The following is a 14,935-nucleotide window of genomic DNA, read 5'->3' as shown; positions in this document are numbered from 1 at the left end:
TGACAAGACAAATATTCAATAAACGACCTTCCATGGGACCCCTGGTACGTCTACAAACGCCTCCTTTGTGACGTTCTGCATTCATTCTGATGGGTTTGGCCTCTTCCAACAGGATAATGTGCCACCACACATTATGCTTCGACAAACACTCACCTGAGTTTGGGGATTTGCCATGCCCACCTAAGTCATCATTTTGCCCCCTTTTTCCCAGATTACACACATCTTCAAATAAATTTGACCAATGTGATATGATATCTATACTGCAATTTGTTCATCATAATAAACTTCTATCCATCTAGGTTTCCAAGCTTTGGTAATCTGCCCCCAAGGGTCATTTACCTGTCCTCTTGGGTTGTATGAGCAACAGTTTGGAAAATATGTGTTCAAAATGAAGCCTTGAGGGTTAAAAGTTGATGAAAAAACAAAGACACGTCGGAAGTAAACGTTAGCAGAACATATATATCATCAGCCCATATACCTGTCCTCAGAATTTCATTGTACCTGGGTATAGTGACAATAAAGATTCTATTCTATTCTAGTCTAGTCTATATAGAGGGGCCCTAAAGTGTATTCACACTTCAACATGTAAAATATGTGCATAAACAGGGGCACCCAGGTGGAGCAGCGGGATATTCCTCTAGCACACCAGCACCGAGACTCTGAACACCTTGGTTCAAATCCTCTGCCACCGGTCGGCTGGGCGCCATCTAGCAGGCACAACTGACAGACACAAATTGGCCACCGTGTCTTCTGGGTGAGATGACCGGACTAAGTGGGTGGGGTCTTCAAACGCTGTGTAAGGACCCTGATTAGCAGATAGAGGCACCTGTGCAGAAAGCATGGGCAAAAAGAAGGGGTCTGCTAGGACTGCGTACGGGTCGGAGGAGGCATGGGCAGCAACATACCCTCCTCGAATGCAATCAGGGATCCCCCAGAAGCGGGAGAAATGCATAAATAAATAGAATAAAAAGGGGGCCTAGAAAACCACTACTGAAGTGTGATGTTAGCTGGCATGCTAGCGAGTTGTGTCACCTCAGCCCATTGGTTTGAATAGGCTGAGGCTAACTGTGTTAGCCAGTAAAATGAGGTGATGCAATTGCCGTAATCACTGTCTAAGTAGTGTGTCTAAATAATCTGCCTTAGAGTTTGATGGCTTATTAGAATCCTCTCTACTTAGGCAGCTGCCTAGGTAGGCAGTAGGCAGCAAGGCAGCTCAGTAGGATTCTGATGAATTGAAACTCACCCACAGCCATTCACACATTTTAGTGACCTCATACAAAGCACCTTTAAAGGACACTGGACGTCTGTACGGTAGCAAAAAGCAGCTTCGCAGTCAGTCAGCGGGTTTTCTGGATTAGTGTGTCAGAATCCTGCTGGCTGACCAATCAGAAAGAAGAAAATGAATAAAATAATGCAATTCAGATTTATAACAGCCCTTTTTGGCCGGAACTCTGGGATATGAGTTGTTTTTTTCCACAATGAATCATAGACAGGGACACATACTGGTGTGTGTGCTTAAGCGTGTGTTCTAGTCAACGTGTCTCAATGTAGATTCATATACGGACAAAGCCAATTAAAATAAATCAGACTATAAGATCAGCCTTTCTTCATCAACCAATGAAATCTATGATTCTAGAGACACAGCGAATTTACCCCAACCTTATTAAACTATGTTACTATTGGAATCCATCCCCAGTGCCACACTGCCTCTTTCTCTCCCTGGATGAGTCTCAAGTGTGAGACCTGGCTCACATTCGACCTTTTCTCCTTCCCTCGTCTTCCCCTCTGGGCTTGGGAGGGACTCTTGTTTTTCTGTCTCTTGGAGCACGGAATGGAGTCAGAGACAGCGAGAGAGCAAGAAGGAAAGGAAGAGAGAGAGAGAGAGAGAGAGAGAGAGAGAGAGAAAGAGATGGAGACTATGGGTGGAAGGGTGTACCTCCAAAGCTCTTCATCAGCAGGAAGGGGTGAAGGGGCCACACTTAGGTCCTCTGGGGTTTGGGAGCAGAGGGTGGGTGGAAAGGAGGGAAGAAGGGAAGCCCCCTACTACCATACAGACACAGACTCATTTAATACATGGATTGAACACCAGGGTCTTCGTTAAAATCATCTCCAAGGGAATAATGGAAAGGAAGGGTTTTTTAATCTTTTTTAATAAGACATGGCAACCCACCTCTCACCCACTAGCCCAGGACAGGTGACTTAAGCAAACACAGGAAAACATGATTCGTTTATAGTAACGAATTAAATTTTTTAAGAGAATGTCTGATTTCAGTTCAGAGGTTTAGAACTGAATGAATGTGCAAGGACCCTCAGCAACTTTGACCAGGAAAGGGAACAAAAAAACTTTTTTTTAGGAAAAAGAGAGGAAAAACGGGATGCATTACGGAGAGCTCAGGGACTCCCCATCCTGCCGGATCTCACATACGCAGCGTTTCGTGGCCACACAGGACTGCAGTCAGCACCCCCACCCTATCCCCACCCCCCCTCCGGCGCTCCCCGAGGGCAGCTTAGAAGAAGCCCACGTCATCCTGTCGCCCCCTTGGGTCCTTTTCTTTCCTACTCCGTCTCTCTGCTGAGCTCAACAGCACTTCCTTCCTCACATACAGGGCACGTATTATCACCCAATCTAAGATATCAAAGGAACCTAAACTCACACATTTACAGATATATTACTGGATATGGTGGTTTTTACATGCTGTCTATGAAGCCAAAGAGTTGAATTTTAAAAAGAGTGGACGGGTCAGCTGATGTGGTTAAAGCATCAATGCAGCATGAGCTAACCTGTAATCATGACGCAATAACAGCTTAGTCGGATTCACCAACAAAGCTCAGGGGTTATGAACCATCGCTGCTGTAATTCTTTCTTAATTTCATATCACATCCTAACTACATTTTTGGTCGTTTATCCCACGTCCCACTGTTTTATGTCCGATACGATACTGCAAATTGAGTATCTGCCGATACCGATACCAATCCGATACCGTCATTTCTCCTCTCAAAAAAGCAGTAATAATACATGTCTCAATGCACCATGGTTAAACTAGCTATCTAAATATCAATGCATGCAGTGCAAAAATTACAAAGGACGCAGAGTTTGGTTGAGATTTTCCGTTAAAGTTCTGTCACATTTTTAGATGATTAAACCCTGCTGGATTTTGAAGAGGTCACCTGTGGCTAAACAAGAAACGGTGTAGTGTGTTTTATATCATAACACTAATGGATTAATCGTTGAGGATGTGAGAGATCTCCAAGCCGGGACAAGGTTTTCTTTATCTCAGATTTATCATTTATAAAGCGATTTTATTGTGTTTAAACAGTGTTTTTAGATGTGGCAGTAGTAGATGATTTTTATTGTGTTTAAAAAGTGTTTAGATGTGGCAGTAGTATTTTTTTAAAATGCTAAAAGTTGAAGTGGATCAGTGTGTTTTAATTTCTTGTTGTAGATCAGTTGCCGAGTGAGCGGGTAATAAACGGCACTTTGTTGGAACATATCTTCATGTGTTATTTGCTTGACATACAAACAATGGCCTTATTTACATTAAGTGTTATTTACATTAAGCAACAGTATCGGATCGGATTACACGTTCTTTTCCTTCCGATATCCGATCCAGTGATTTGGGCCAATATCGGATCGATACTGATACAGAGTATCGGATCAGTGCCAGCCCTTGTTCTTACGGAGACCTGTTTACCCACCCAAGGTTGAAGCCTGCAAGTTGAGACTTCCGTGCCAACAATGCAGCTCCTGCTAGATGTGACGGGTATCTACCATCCAGAACTCACTATTAATTATCTTAAGCCAAACTGAATAATGAAAAGCACACTACTAACACACTAGTTATAACTTTAAGTTTTGTGTGTATTTATGGTTAGTTTTAATCTAATTCATTCAAATTATTCCCCAGGCCACTCAAAGAGGATGGGGGTCCCTGCTGAGTCTGGTTCCTCTCAAGGTTTGTTCCTGTAATTTTAAGGGAGTTCTTCCATGCCACTGTCGCCCCTGGCTTGTTGAACTGGGTTTTTGTGGTCTGTCGGTCCGAGATGATGTCTATTGTAAAAAAACGCCATACAAATAAATTTGACTAGACTAGATTTGTCTATTCATTGTTCTTGCCATATATGGAATTTGGCTTAAATATCTAAACCTTTTAAATACAAAAACTGAAGAAATCAAAGCCAATATCTATCATGGTATGGGGGAGCATCATACTGGTTTTGAGAACTGTACTTTACTTCCATTTGTGTATAAAGAATAAGGACAGAAATCTAATCCCAGCTTCAAACGGATGCACAATTCAAACCAGGCTCCTGAAATGTTGCCAGATAAGATTGTTCATTGCCTGCGAGGCAGGTCTAACCCGAAAGGAACCCATAAGTCACGAACACATACGTCCGCATTCTCCCCACAAAGCATTAAGACAGGAAGCAGCCACAAAGCCCCGGCTCTAGGGTGCACCTGGCCACCGTCCTCCCATGCCTTATGAAAACGGTTCTCTCCGTTCCTCTATCCCACTCTCTTTCCTCTCCCCCCTGTGAGCGCAGGGCTACAGGCCATGTGGAATTGATATTACGGATTGGAACGACGGTAGGAGCTGCACAGGAGTCAGAAGAGAATTATTAAAGGTGTCGTGTGAGCGCTGACTGGAAGGCGCCACGCTACTAGCCACGGTGGAATGTAGAACATACCTGCCGGAGTTGTGGAGTCCCAATTTCCCGCACTTTCAGCCGAATCTGCCTCTTCCACTGCTACAAAGAGAAAAAAATCAAGACTTAGACATTGTTGTTTAACCCTTTCATCTATCTTCTGTTTTATTAGTCAAAATAATGCCAAAATTTAAATGCATTTTCCTTTTTTTACAAAATTTGGTTTTATTTCAAAATTCTTTAACTGACCACATATGTGGACACCATGCCATAAATGAGTAACATTCCACAGCTTACACAACTTACATGTATTTGATGTCATGTATTTAAGCTTAATTATTAAAAACTAACAATAAAAAAAGAGATTTTAGATGTAAGTGTAGTTGTATGTATGTGGAAACCCATCTACTGCAGATAAAGTAGCAACTCATTATATTTTTACCCTAATCTAACGTGCACATATCCCTCATCACTGCTGTCACTTCCACAGTCACTGGCACTCTGGGATATTTTCTATCCCTCTGCACTGAGCCCCTGACCTATGGCGTCCCAGTTTGGAAAGCAAAATGCACATTTGTCTCCATATTTATGTATAAAGTTGCAATTTAATGCTGTAATATGTTCTGCTGTATTAATATTCAAGATCATTATAAAATGTCTGTAAAATGACAGACAGACAGACAGACAGATAGATAGAGAGATAGATATATAGATACTGTACAGTGTATCACAAAAGTGAGTACACCCCTCACATTTCTGCAGATATTTAAGTATATCTTTTCATGGGACAACACTGACAAAATGACACTTTGACACAATGAAAAGTAGTCTGTGTGCAGCTTATATAACAGTGTAAATTTATTCTTCCCTCAAAATAACTCAATATACAGCCATTAATGTCTAAACCACCTGCAACAAAAGTGAGTACACCCCTAAGAGACTACACCCCTAAATGTCCAAATTGAGCACTGCTTGTCATTTTCCCTCCAAAATGTCATGTGATTTGTTAGTGTTACTAGGTCTCAGGTGTGCATAGGGAGCAGGTGTGTTCAATTTAGTAGTACAGCTCTCACACTCTCTCATACTGGTCACTGAAAGTTCCAACATGGCACCTCATGGCAAAGAACTCTCTGAGGATCTTAAAAGATGAATTGTTGCGCTACATGAAGATGGCCAAGGCTACAAGAAGATTGCCAACACCCTGAAACTGAGCTGCAGCACAGTGGCCAAGATCATCCAGCGTTTTAAAAGAGCAGGGTCCACTCAGAATAGACCTCGCGTTGGTCGTCCAAAGAAGCTGAGTGCACGTGCTCAGCGTCACATCCAACTGCTGTCTTTGAAAGATAGGCGCAGGAGTGCTGTCAGCATTGCTGCAGAGACTGAAAAGGTGGGGGGTCAGCCTGTCAGTGCTCAGACCATACGCCGCACACTACATCAAATTGGTCTGCATGGCTGTCACCCCAGAAGGAAGCCTCTTCTGAAGTCTCTACACAAGAAAGCCCGCAAACAGTTTGCTGAAGACATGTCAACAAAGGACATGGATTACTGGAACCATGTCCTATGGTCTGATGAGACCAAGATTAATTTGTTTGGTTCAGATGGTCTCAAGCATGTGTGGCGGCAATCAGTTGAGGAGTACAAAGATAAGTGTGTCATGCCTACAGTCAAGCATGGTGGTGGGAATGCCATGGTCTGGGGCTGCATGAGTGCAGCAGGTGTTGGGGAGTTACATTTCATTGAGGGACACATGAACTCCAAAATGAACTGTGAAATACTGAAGCAGAGCATGATCCCCTCCCTCCGGAAACTGGGTCGCAGGGCAGTGTTCCAGCATGATAATGACCCCAAACACACCTCTAAGACGACCACTGCTTTATTGAAGAGGCTGAGGGTAAAGGTGATGGACTGGCCAAGCATGTCTCCAGACCTAAACCCAATCGAACATCTTTGGGGCATCCTCAAGCGGAAGGTGGAGGAGCGCAAAGTCTCGAATATCCGCCAGCTCCGTGATGTCATCGTGGAGGAGTGGAAAAGCATTCCAGTGGCAACCTGTGAAGCTCTGGTAAACTCCATGCCCAGGAGAGTTAAGGCAGTTCTGGGAAATAATGGTGGCCACACAAAATATTGACACTTCAGGAACTTTCACTAAGGGGTGTACTCACTTTTGTTGCCGGTGGTTTAGACATTAATGGCTGTATATTGAGTTATTTTGAGGGAAGAATAAATTTACACTGTTATATAAGCTGCACACAGACTACTTTTCATTGTGTCAAAGTGTCATTTTGTCAGTGTTGTCCCATGAAAAGATATACTTAAATATCTGCAGAAATGTGAGGGGTGTACTCACTTTTGTGATACACTGTATATACACAGACACAAATATTTATATACAGAAAGGCAGACAGACAGACAAACTAGATAATTAGATAGATAGATAGGCAGACAGACAGAGACATACAGACAGACAGACAGACAGAAAGGACAGACAGAAAGGACAAACAGACAGGATAGACAAATAGGAGACAGACAGACAGACTAGATAAATAGATAGATAGACAGACAGACAGAGACAGACATACAGACAGACAGGACAGACAGACAGAACAAACAGATAGACAGACAGACAGGAAGACAGGACAGACAGACAGGACAAACAGACAGGATAAACAAAGGTAGATAGACAGATAGAGAGACAGACAGACAGACAGATAGATAGATCTGACTAATGAATGACGTTCACAAACATGGACTTTTAAAACCACCTTTTTTACACAGTTTTATTTTATAAACCATAAACATGTTCATCATATTTTACTGTACAAACGACAATTTTTACTGCCCCGATTGGCCTCCTGAAATAAACGTTTTTCCACAGATACGCCTGTGAGGCATTTAGCACATGGCTGTCACTCCCAACCATTTTGAATTGATGATGTCACCAAGCAATAATTATTTGGAATACAGGAACATAACCATGGCATATGACCTCAAATGGAAGTTCACTGTCCACAGATGTGGACACCATGCATGAAAGGGTTCAATCGTAAACCCAGACGAGCAGCATGTTAACCAGGCTTAGGTGTATGCCATACGCCGTATCTGATTGGCTGATATACATCAAAGGCTTTGTGTGAGTACCGTGAAACCCTGCGTGCGTGTGTTCTTCCCCTGTACTAATTTCGGAGGTGCAAAAACAGGTAACGGCAGCAGGCAGATGAGAGGAGGAAAGTGATGATGAAGGCTTTCCTGGGCATAGCAGGGGAAGGAAGCCCCACTGGCACACAAACAGGATACAGCAGAACTCAGCACACAATGAGCACTTAAACATCACCTCCTCCTCCCCTTCCCATAGCCCTTGAACACAGCAACACAGTCTCACACGTAAAGAACAAAAAACAAGCTTTGTTTTAAGTAGTTTAAATTCCAAGCACATTGGACAAAGTTTGTCAAATTAGTTTGAATTAATCTGCACTGGGACTGCACTGAAATGAGCTACCATTGTGCTGCGGTTAGCTTAGCATTTTAGCATCTTTCTCTCACAAACTTGCTTGCTTTCAAATGCAGTTTCAGGGAACAAGATTTATTCCACAGACCAAAACAGGTCCTAAAGGTACATAAAGTTTCATGTGATTATAATCTGTTGGCAACTTTCCTCACTACTTCCTCACTACTACATGCTAAGCTAACTCAGCAGCCCTGTGTATTATTATATATTAAAAAAGTGGAGACGTATTGGCCTTCCGTTGGAAGCTATCCGGATTATATATATATTATACTGATCAGCCATAACATTAGAACAACCTCCTTGTTTCTACACTTACTGTCCATTTTATCAGCTCCACTTACCACATAGAAGCACTTTGTAGTTCTACAATTACTGACTGTAGTCCATTTGTTTCTCTGCATGCTTTGTTAGCCCCCTTTCATGCTGTTCTTCAATGGTCAGGACCCCCACAGGACCACTACAGAACAGGTATTATTTAGGTGGTGGATCATTCTCAGCACTGCAGTGACGCTGACATGGTGGTGGTGTGTTAGTGTGTGTTGTGCTGGTATGAGTGGATCAGACACAGCAGCGCTGCTGGAGTTTTTAAACACCTCACTGTCACTGCTGGACTGAGAATAGTCCACCAACCAAAAACATCCAGCCAACAGCGCCCCGTAGGCAGCGTCTTGTGACCACTGATGAAGGTGTAGAAGATGACCAACTCAAACAGCAGCAAAAGATGAGCGATCGTCTCTGACTTTACATTTACAAGGTGGACCAACTAGGTAGGAGTGTCTAATAGAGTGGACAGTGAGTGGACACGGTATTTAAAAACTCATACCAGCACAACACACACTAACACACCACCACTGACAACGTGCTGACAACGTTTGATGTACGTGTTTACGTATTGAGTGCATTTTATCCCTTTCGGGATTCCACTATCAGTAGAAAAGTGTGCTTCTCTACACACATGATCATCTCTGTGTAGTCTGTGGAAGATTTTGGGTTGAAACTGTGCAAACGTAAATAAGAACTTAATGCCCACTTGAATACACTGTTCACATTCCATTGTCATGGAACATCCGAACATTCATCGGAACACTTTGCGTTAAGACACGTCATAAGGCACAAGCTGCAGAAGTGAAATAGCTTCAGAACACAACTCGAAGGACGATATTTACTTTGAGGATTACGGGCAAAAGTGGAGAAGATGGCTATCACTAATGAGCTTCATGGGGGGTGAAGACAGTCATTAAGAGATCAGACTAGCCGCTAGAAGAGAAAATGAAGAGTTTGAGAGAGGTTTGTGCTGGAGAGGACTGGAGGAAAGACGAGAGACGGCGGAAAGAGATAAAAGTGACTGACTTGCGCTGACTTTTAAAAACCCTATTTGATTGGAACTGAGGTTATGGTTTGAAGTGGGGTTAGCTATAAGCATGGCATAATAATAATAAAAAAAATCAACAGAAATATGCTGTAAAAGACTGTAATTGTAAGACTTGGTGTGTGTGTGGGTTAATATGTAGCCCACAGACAGATTTTACACACTAAAGGGAGCATATAACAAAGCTGAGAGGCTACCCTCCCAGTCCAACAAAGAACAAGAGACCTAGACGTGACTAAAAGAACCAGCGTGGTGCCTTTCCTGAAAAATAGTCCAGCAAAGTCGCCCGAGTCGACCAGGCCGGGCCGACAGAGAGGCTAGAGAAATATGAACTGTAATGCTTGCTGGGAGTACTGTGTGAAATAAACCCCCCACACACATCAATACACTACAGCACCGAGTGGGCACATGGGCCAAATGACTAACCGTAAGCCCAGGTCCAAGACGTACTTTGCTAGCATCATTAGGAGCGAAAAAGAAGGACAAATGAAGCAAAAGTGAGCAGGAGTGGAATTGTACGCCAGCCCAAATGAGCTCAGAGGAGGTCTGTTGTTATTTCTGGGCCGAGGAGCCTGGCGAGCGGTAACAGGCTAGTCTTTTTGGCCGTGTGTGGCGGATCAGGGGCTGCAGCTCCTGACTGAGCAGGCTTCTGACAGAGCAAACAAAAGGACCTGTTAGCATTGGCTCCGCTCACATACACATACGCGTACACACATGGTGTGAACTTGGAGCCGAGTTCGCACCGGCCACCCCGCTGAGCGGAGACTGGGAAGCACGGGCGTACAGAGTCCGGGCTACGTGTTCTGTGTTTCTGTGTCCATGTGTTACTCTGATAGAGTAAGGGTTGGTGTCTGTGTGTAATTAGGGCTCAGATTATGTGGAAGGAATGCAGCATGGCTGGCAGGGGTAGTGTGGTTTCTGCCTGTGTATACCCCCCCCCCCCCCCCCTTTTTTTGTGAATCAATCAGGGCAGGAAGTGGGTTTAGTGTGTGCACTTATATCCTGTAGGAGCTCATCTAACCGCAGCTTCCTTTAGCCATAGCGCAGTTGCTTCTGTCTTTCTGTTTCATACTGGTGAGGGTCACAGTGGGTCTGGTACCACCTGGAATCCATACTAGACAGGGCATACACACTGACACATTCACCTACGTACACAATTTTGATTAGAAAATCCGGGAGACAACTGGAACACCTGGAATACTTCCAGATGTGCCTCCATGCTACACTATTTAATGCTGGGCATGTATGTCATGCTGACTGACATCACAGCCCAAGAATTGTAACTGGACACGAAGGATTTAGTCCATTCTGATTGGTCTGTGGAGGCACGGTGGCTCGGTGGGTAGCACTGTCGCCTCACAGCAAGAAGGTCCTGGGTTCGATCCCTAGGTGGGGCGGTCCGGGTCCTTTCTGTGCGGAGTTTGCATGTTCTCCCCGTGTCTGCGTGGGTTTCCTCCGGGAGCTCCGGTTTCCTCCCACAGTATAGGTGAATGGGTGTGTGTACGTGTGTGTATGTGTGTCTGCCCTGCAATGGACTGGCGCCCCGTCCAGGGTGTTACTGTGTGCCTTGCGCCCATTGAAAAGCTGGGATAGGCTCCAGCACCCCCCTCCCACGACCCTAATCAGATAAGCGGTTAAGAAAGTGAGAGAGTGAGTGATTGGTCCGTTAGTCTAATGACTTGAACCGTACCACGCAATCTTCAAGCCACTAGTCTTGCTTGTCTTGATTCACCCACAACTCAAGGAAGACACGCATCAAGGATCTTTTCTGTACTGGTACCCAAGTGGTGGAATGTATGGCATGACCCCCATCGCTGATCAGTCGTGTAGTGTCCAAACCACAATGACTCCTGATTATAAGAGATCAAGTTGTGTAGCCTGAACAGTACAGCAATTTGATGACTTGGAAAGTCAAAGGCTTGTATCTGAATCCCACTCTACTCCATAACAAGAAGGCTGACGTCCATTTGTTGGTGCCACAGACGCTACGATACCCAACAAGTGTCTAATCAAACCAAATTATTCTTATGCACTATTATCCCCAAAAAGTTACTTCAGTGTACCACGTCTAGCAAGCTGGACGGTAAATTCCTGAAGACGAAATGCTAGATTACCCACCATCAGGGCACCACTCATAGCTTATTTAATGCTTCATTAGAAAAGAGTGTGGTCAGGCAGAGAGAGGGAGAGTGTGGGAGTGTTGAGAAGGTAGGAGGCTTCACCAGACATGTCCTGCATCCTCAACACACACACACACACACCCACCCACACAGAGTAGCACGCAGGTCTGCGATTACCTGCAGGCTAAAGCACAACAGCACCACACAGCTGAACTTTGCTTTTCGACTAAATACAACCCAGCCGGCGGCCACGGCAGACCCCAGCCTCCTACACACTGTTAGCACTAGCACTAGCACTGCTAACACTGGCCACCACTCAGATACATACATACATTTACATTTTCAGCATTTAGCAGACGCTTTTATCCAAAGTGACTTACACAATGAGCGGAACACGATGAGCAGTTGAGGCTTAAGGGCCTTGCTCAGGGACCCAACAGTGGCAAACTTGGTGGTGGCGGGGCTTGAACCGGCAACCTTCTGTTTACTAGTCCTGTACCTTAACCACTGAGCTATCACTGATCCCTCATGAAGATTGCTCATGAGGATTAGATAGATGCTACTAGATGCTTTAATGTCGCCTCACAGCAAGAAGGTCCTGGGTTCGATTCCCAGGTGGAGCAGTCTGGGTTCTTTCTGTGTAGAGTTTGCATGTACTCCCATGTCTGTGTGGGTTTCCTCCAGGTGCTCCGGTTTCCTCCCACAGTCCAAAGACATGCAGTCAGGTTAATGTGTGTGAATGTTTTTATGTGTGTTTGCCCTGTGATGAACTGGCAACCTGTCCAGGGTGTTTCCTCAGTGAATCGGAGCCACTGTAACCCTAAATAGGATAAAGTGGTGGTAAAACTGTTGGTGGTAATCAAAAATTATTGAGTGTCAATGCTCTGATTTGGCGCATTTAGATGTTTCCGGCTCCACAGTGCCAAGCTGGAATGTTAATACTCCTTCAAACATATATGTATGTCTTGATGGATTAAATAAATGTCCAAGTACATCAAGAAAAAATAAGTAAAACCAGTAAAGACCACTCACTATGATCTCAAACTATTGCCCAGACTGAGAAACAAATAGAAATATATAAAAACATAATTACAAAGAGATAAAAACGCTCCTCTAATAAAAGCATTTCCCATTCCTGTGGGAAATCACTCTGCTTTATTAGTGGTGGGGACGTATTTATCTAGTTCTCAGATTTACTACCCTCGACGCCCTGTGTGTATTGTGTTGGTCCCCCTTTTGCATCCAAAACAGCCCTGCAACTGTGATGCACTGTGTATTCTGACACCTTTCTATCAGAACCAGCATTAACTTCTTCAGCAATTTGAGCTACAGTAGCTCGACTGTTGTATCGGACCACACGGGCCAGCCTTTGCTCCCCACATCAGTGAGCCTTGGCTGCCCATGACCCTGTTGCCGGTTTACCACTGTTCCTTCCTTGGATAACTTTTGATACATACTGACCCCACAAGAGCTGCAGTTTTGGAGCTCTGACCCAGTCGTCTAGCCATCACAATTTGGCCATTGTCGTCAAACTCGCTCAAATCCTTACGCTTGTCCATTTTTACTGCTACTACCACATCAAGTTTGAGGATAAAATGTTCACTTGCTGCCTAATATATCCCTAATATATATATATATATATATACAGTATACATATATATATATACACACACACACACACACACACACACACACGGCATTTAGCAGACACCTTTATCCAAAGTTACTTACATTACAATGACAGTACAGTCTGAGCAACTGAGGGTTAAGAGCCTTGCTCAAGGGTCCAACAGCAGCAAGCTGGCAGTGGGCTTGAACCAGTGACCTTCTGATTACTAGTCCAGTACTTTAACCACTAGGCTACGACTTGCCCATATATACAGTATATCCATCATATATATACAGTGTATCACAAAAGTGAGTACACCCCTCACATTTCTGCAGATATTTAAGTATATCTTTTCATGGGACAACACTGACAAAATGACACTTTGACACAATGAAAAGTAGTCTGTGTGCAGCTTATATAACAGTGTAAATTTATTCTTCCCTCAAAATAACTCAATATACAGCCATTAATGTCTAAACCACCGGCAACAAAAGTGAGTACACCCCTAAGAGACTACACCCCTAAATGTCCAAATTGAGCACTGCTTGTCATTTTCCCTCCAAAATGTCATGTGATTTGTTAGTGTTACTAGGTCTCAGGTGTGCATAGGGAGCAGGTGTGTTCAATTTAGTAGTACAGCTCTCACACTCTCTCATACTGGTCACTGAAAGCTCCAACATGGCACCTCATGGCAAAGAACTCTCTGAGGATCTTAAAAGACGAATTGTTGCGCTACATGAAGATGGCCAAGGCTACAAGAAGATTGCCAACACCCTGAAACTGAGCTGCAGCACAGTGGCCAAGATCATCCAGCGTTTTAAAAGAGCAGGGTCCACTCAGAACAGACCTCGCGTCGGTCGTCCAAAGAAGCTGAGTGCACGTGCTCAGCGTCACATCCAACTGCTGTCTTTGAAAGATAGGCGCAGGAGTGCTGTCAGCATTGCTGCAGAGATTGAAAAGGTGGGGGGTCAGCCTGTCAGGGCTCAGACCATACGCCGCACACTACATCAAATTGGTCTGCATGGCTGTCACCCCAGAAGGAAGCCTCTTCTGAAGTCTCTACACTAGAAAGCCCGCAAACAGTTTGCTGAAGACATGTCAACAAAGGACATGGATTACTGGAACCATGTCCTATGGTCTGATGAGACCAAGATTAATTTGTTTGGTTCAGACGGTCTCAAGCATGTGTGGCGGCAATCAGGTGAGGAGTACAAAGATAAGTGTGTCATGCCTACAGTCAAGCATGGTGGTGGGAATGCCATGGTCTGGGGCTGCATGAGTGCAGCAGGTGTTGGGGAGTTACATTTCATTGAGGGACACATGAACTCCAATATGTACTGTGAAATACTGAAGCAGAGCATGATCCCCTCCCTCCGGAAACTGGGTCGCAGGGCAGTGTTCCAGCATGATAATGACCCCAAACACACCTCTAAGACGACCACTGCTTTATTGAAGAGGCTGAGGGTAAAGGTGATGGACTGGCCAAGCATGTCTCCAGACCTAAACCCAATAGAACATCTTTGGGGCATCCTCAAACGGAAGGTGGAGGAGCGCAAAGTCTCGAATATCCGCCAGCTCCGTGATGTCGTCATGGAGGAGTGGAAAAGCATTCCAGTGGCAACCTGTGAAGCTCTGGTAAACTCCATGCCCAGGAGAGTTAAGGCAGTTCTGGGAAATAATGGTGGCCA

The 14,935-nt window shown here is 44.4% G+C and overlaps 1 protein-coding gene across 3 annotated transcripts in view; it reads right to left on the bottom strand.

Moving 5' to 3' along the window:
• The window catches only part of znf423 (zinc finger protein 423), a 245,230-nt gene that overhangs the window by 192,960 nt on the left and 37,335 nt on the right, over positions 1-14,935 (bottom strand). For all 3 annotated transcript variants that reach the window (XM_063004163.1, XM_063004165.1, XM_063004164.1), the window contains exon 2: positions 4,687-4,746. In XM_063004163.1, coding sequence (XP_062860233.1) covers positions 4,687-4,746 — 60 coding nt within the window. The remainder of the gene's footprint in view (positions 1-4,686; positions 4,747-14,935) is intronic.

The sequence above is a fragment of the Trichomycterus rosablanca genome, chromosome 11 (assembly GCF_030014385.1).
Source record: "Trichomycterus rosablanca isolate fTriRos1 chromosome 11, fTriRos1.hap1, whole genome shotgun sequence".
Classification (NCBI taxonomy): Eukaryota; Metazoa; Chordata; class Actinopteri; order Siluriformes; family Trichomycteridae; genus Trichomycterus; species Trichomycterus rosablanca.
This window is presented reverse-complemented; position numbering and strand designations above follow the sequence as displayed.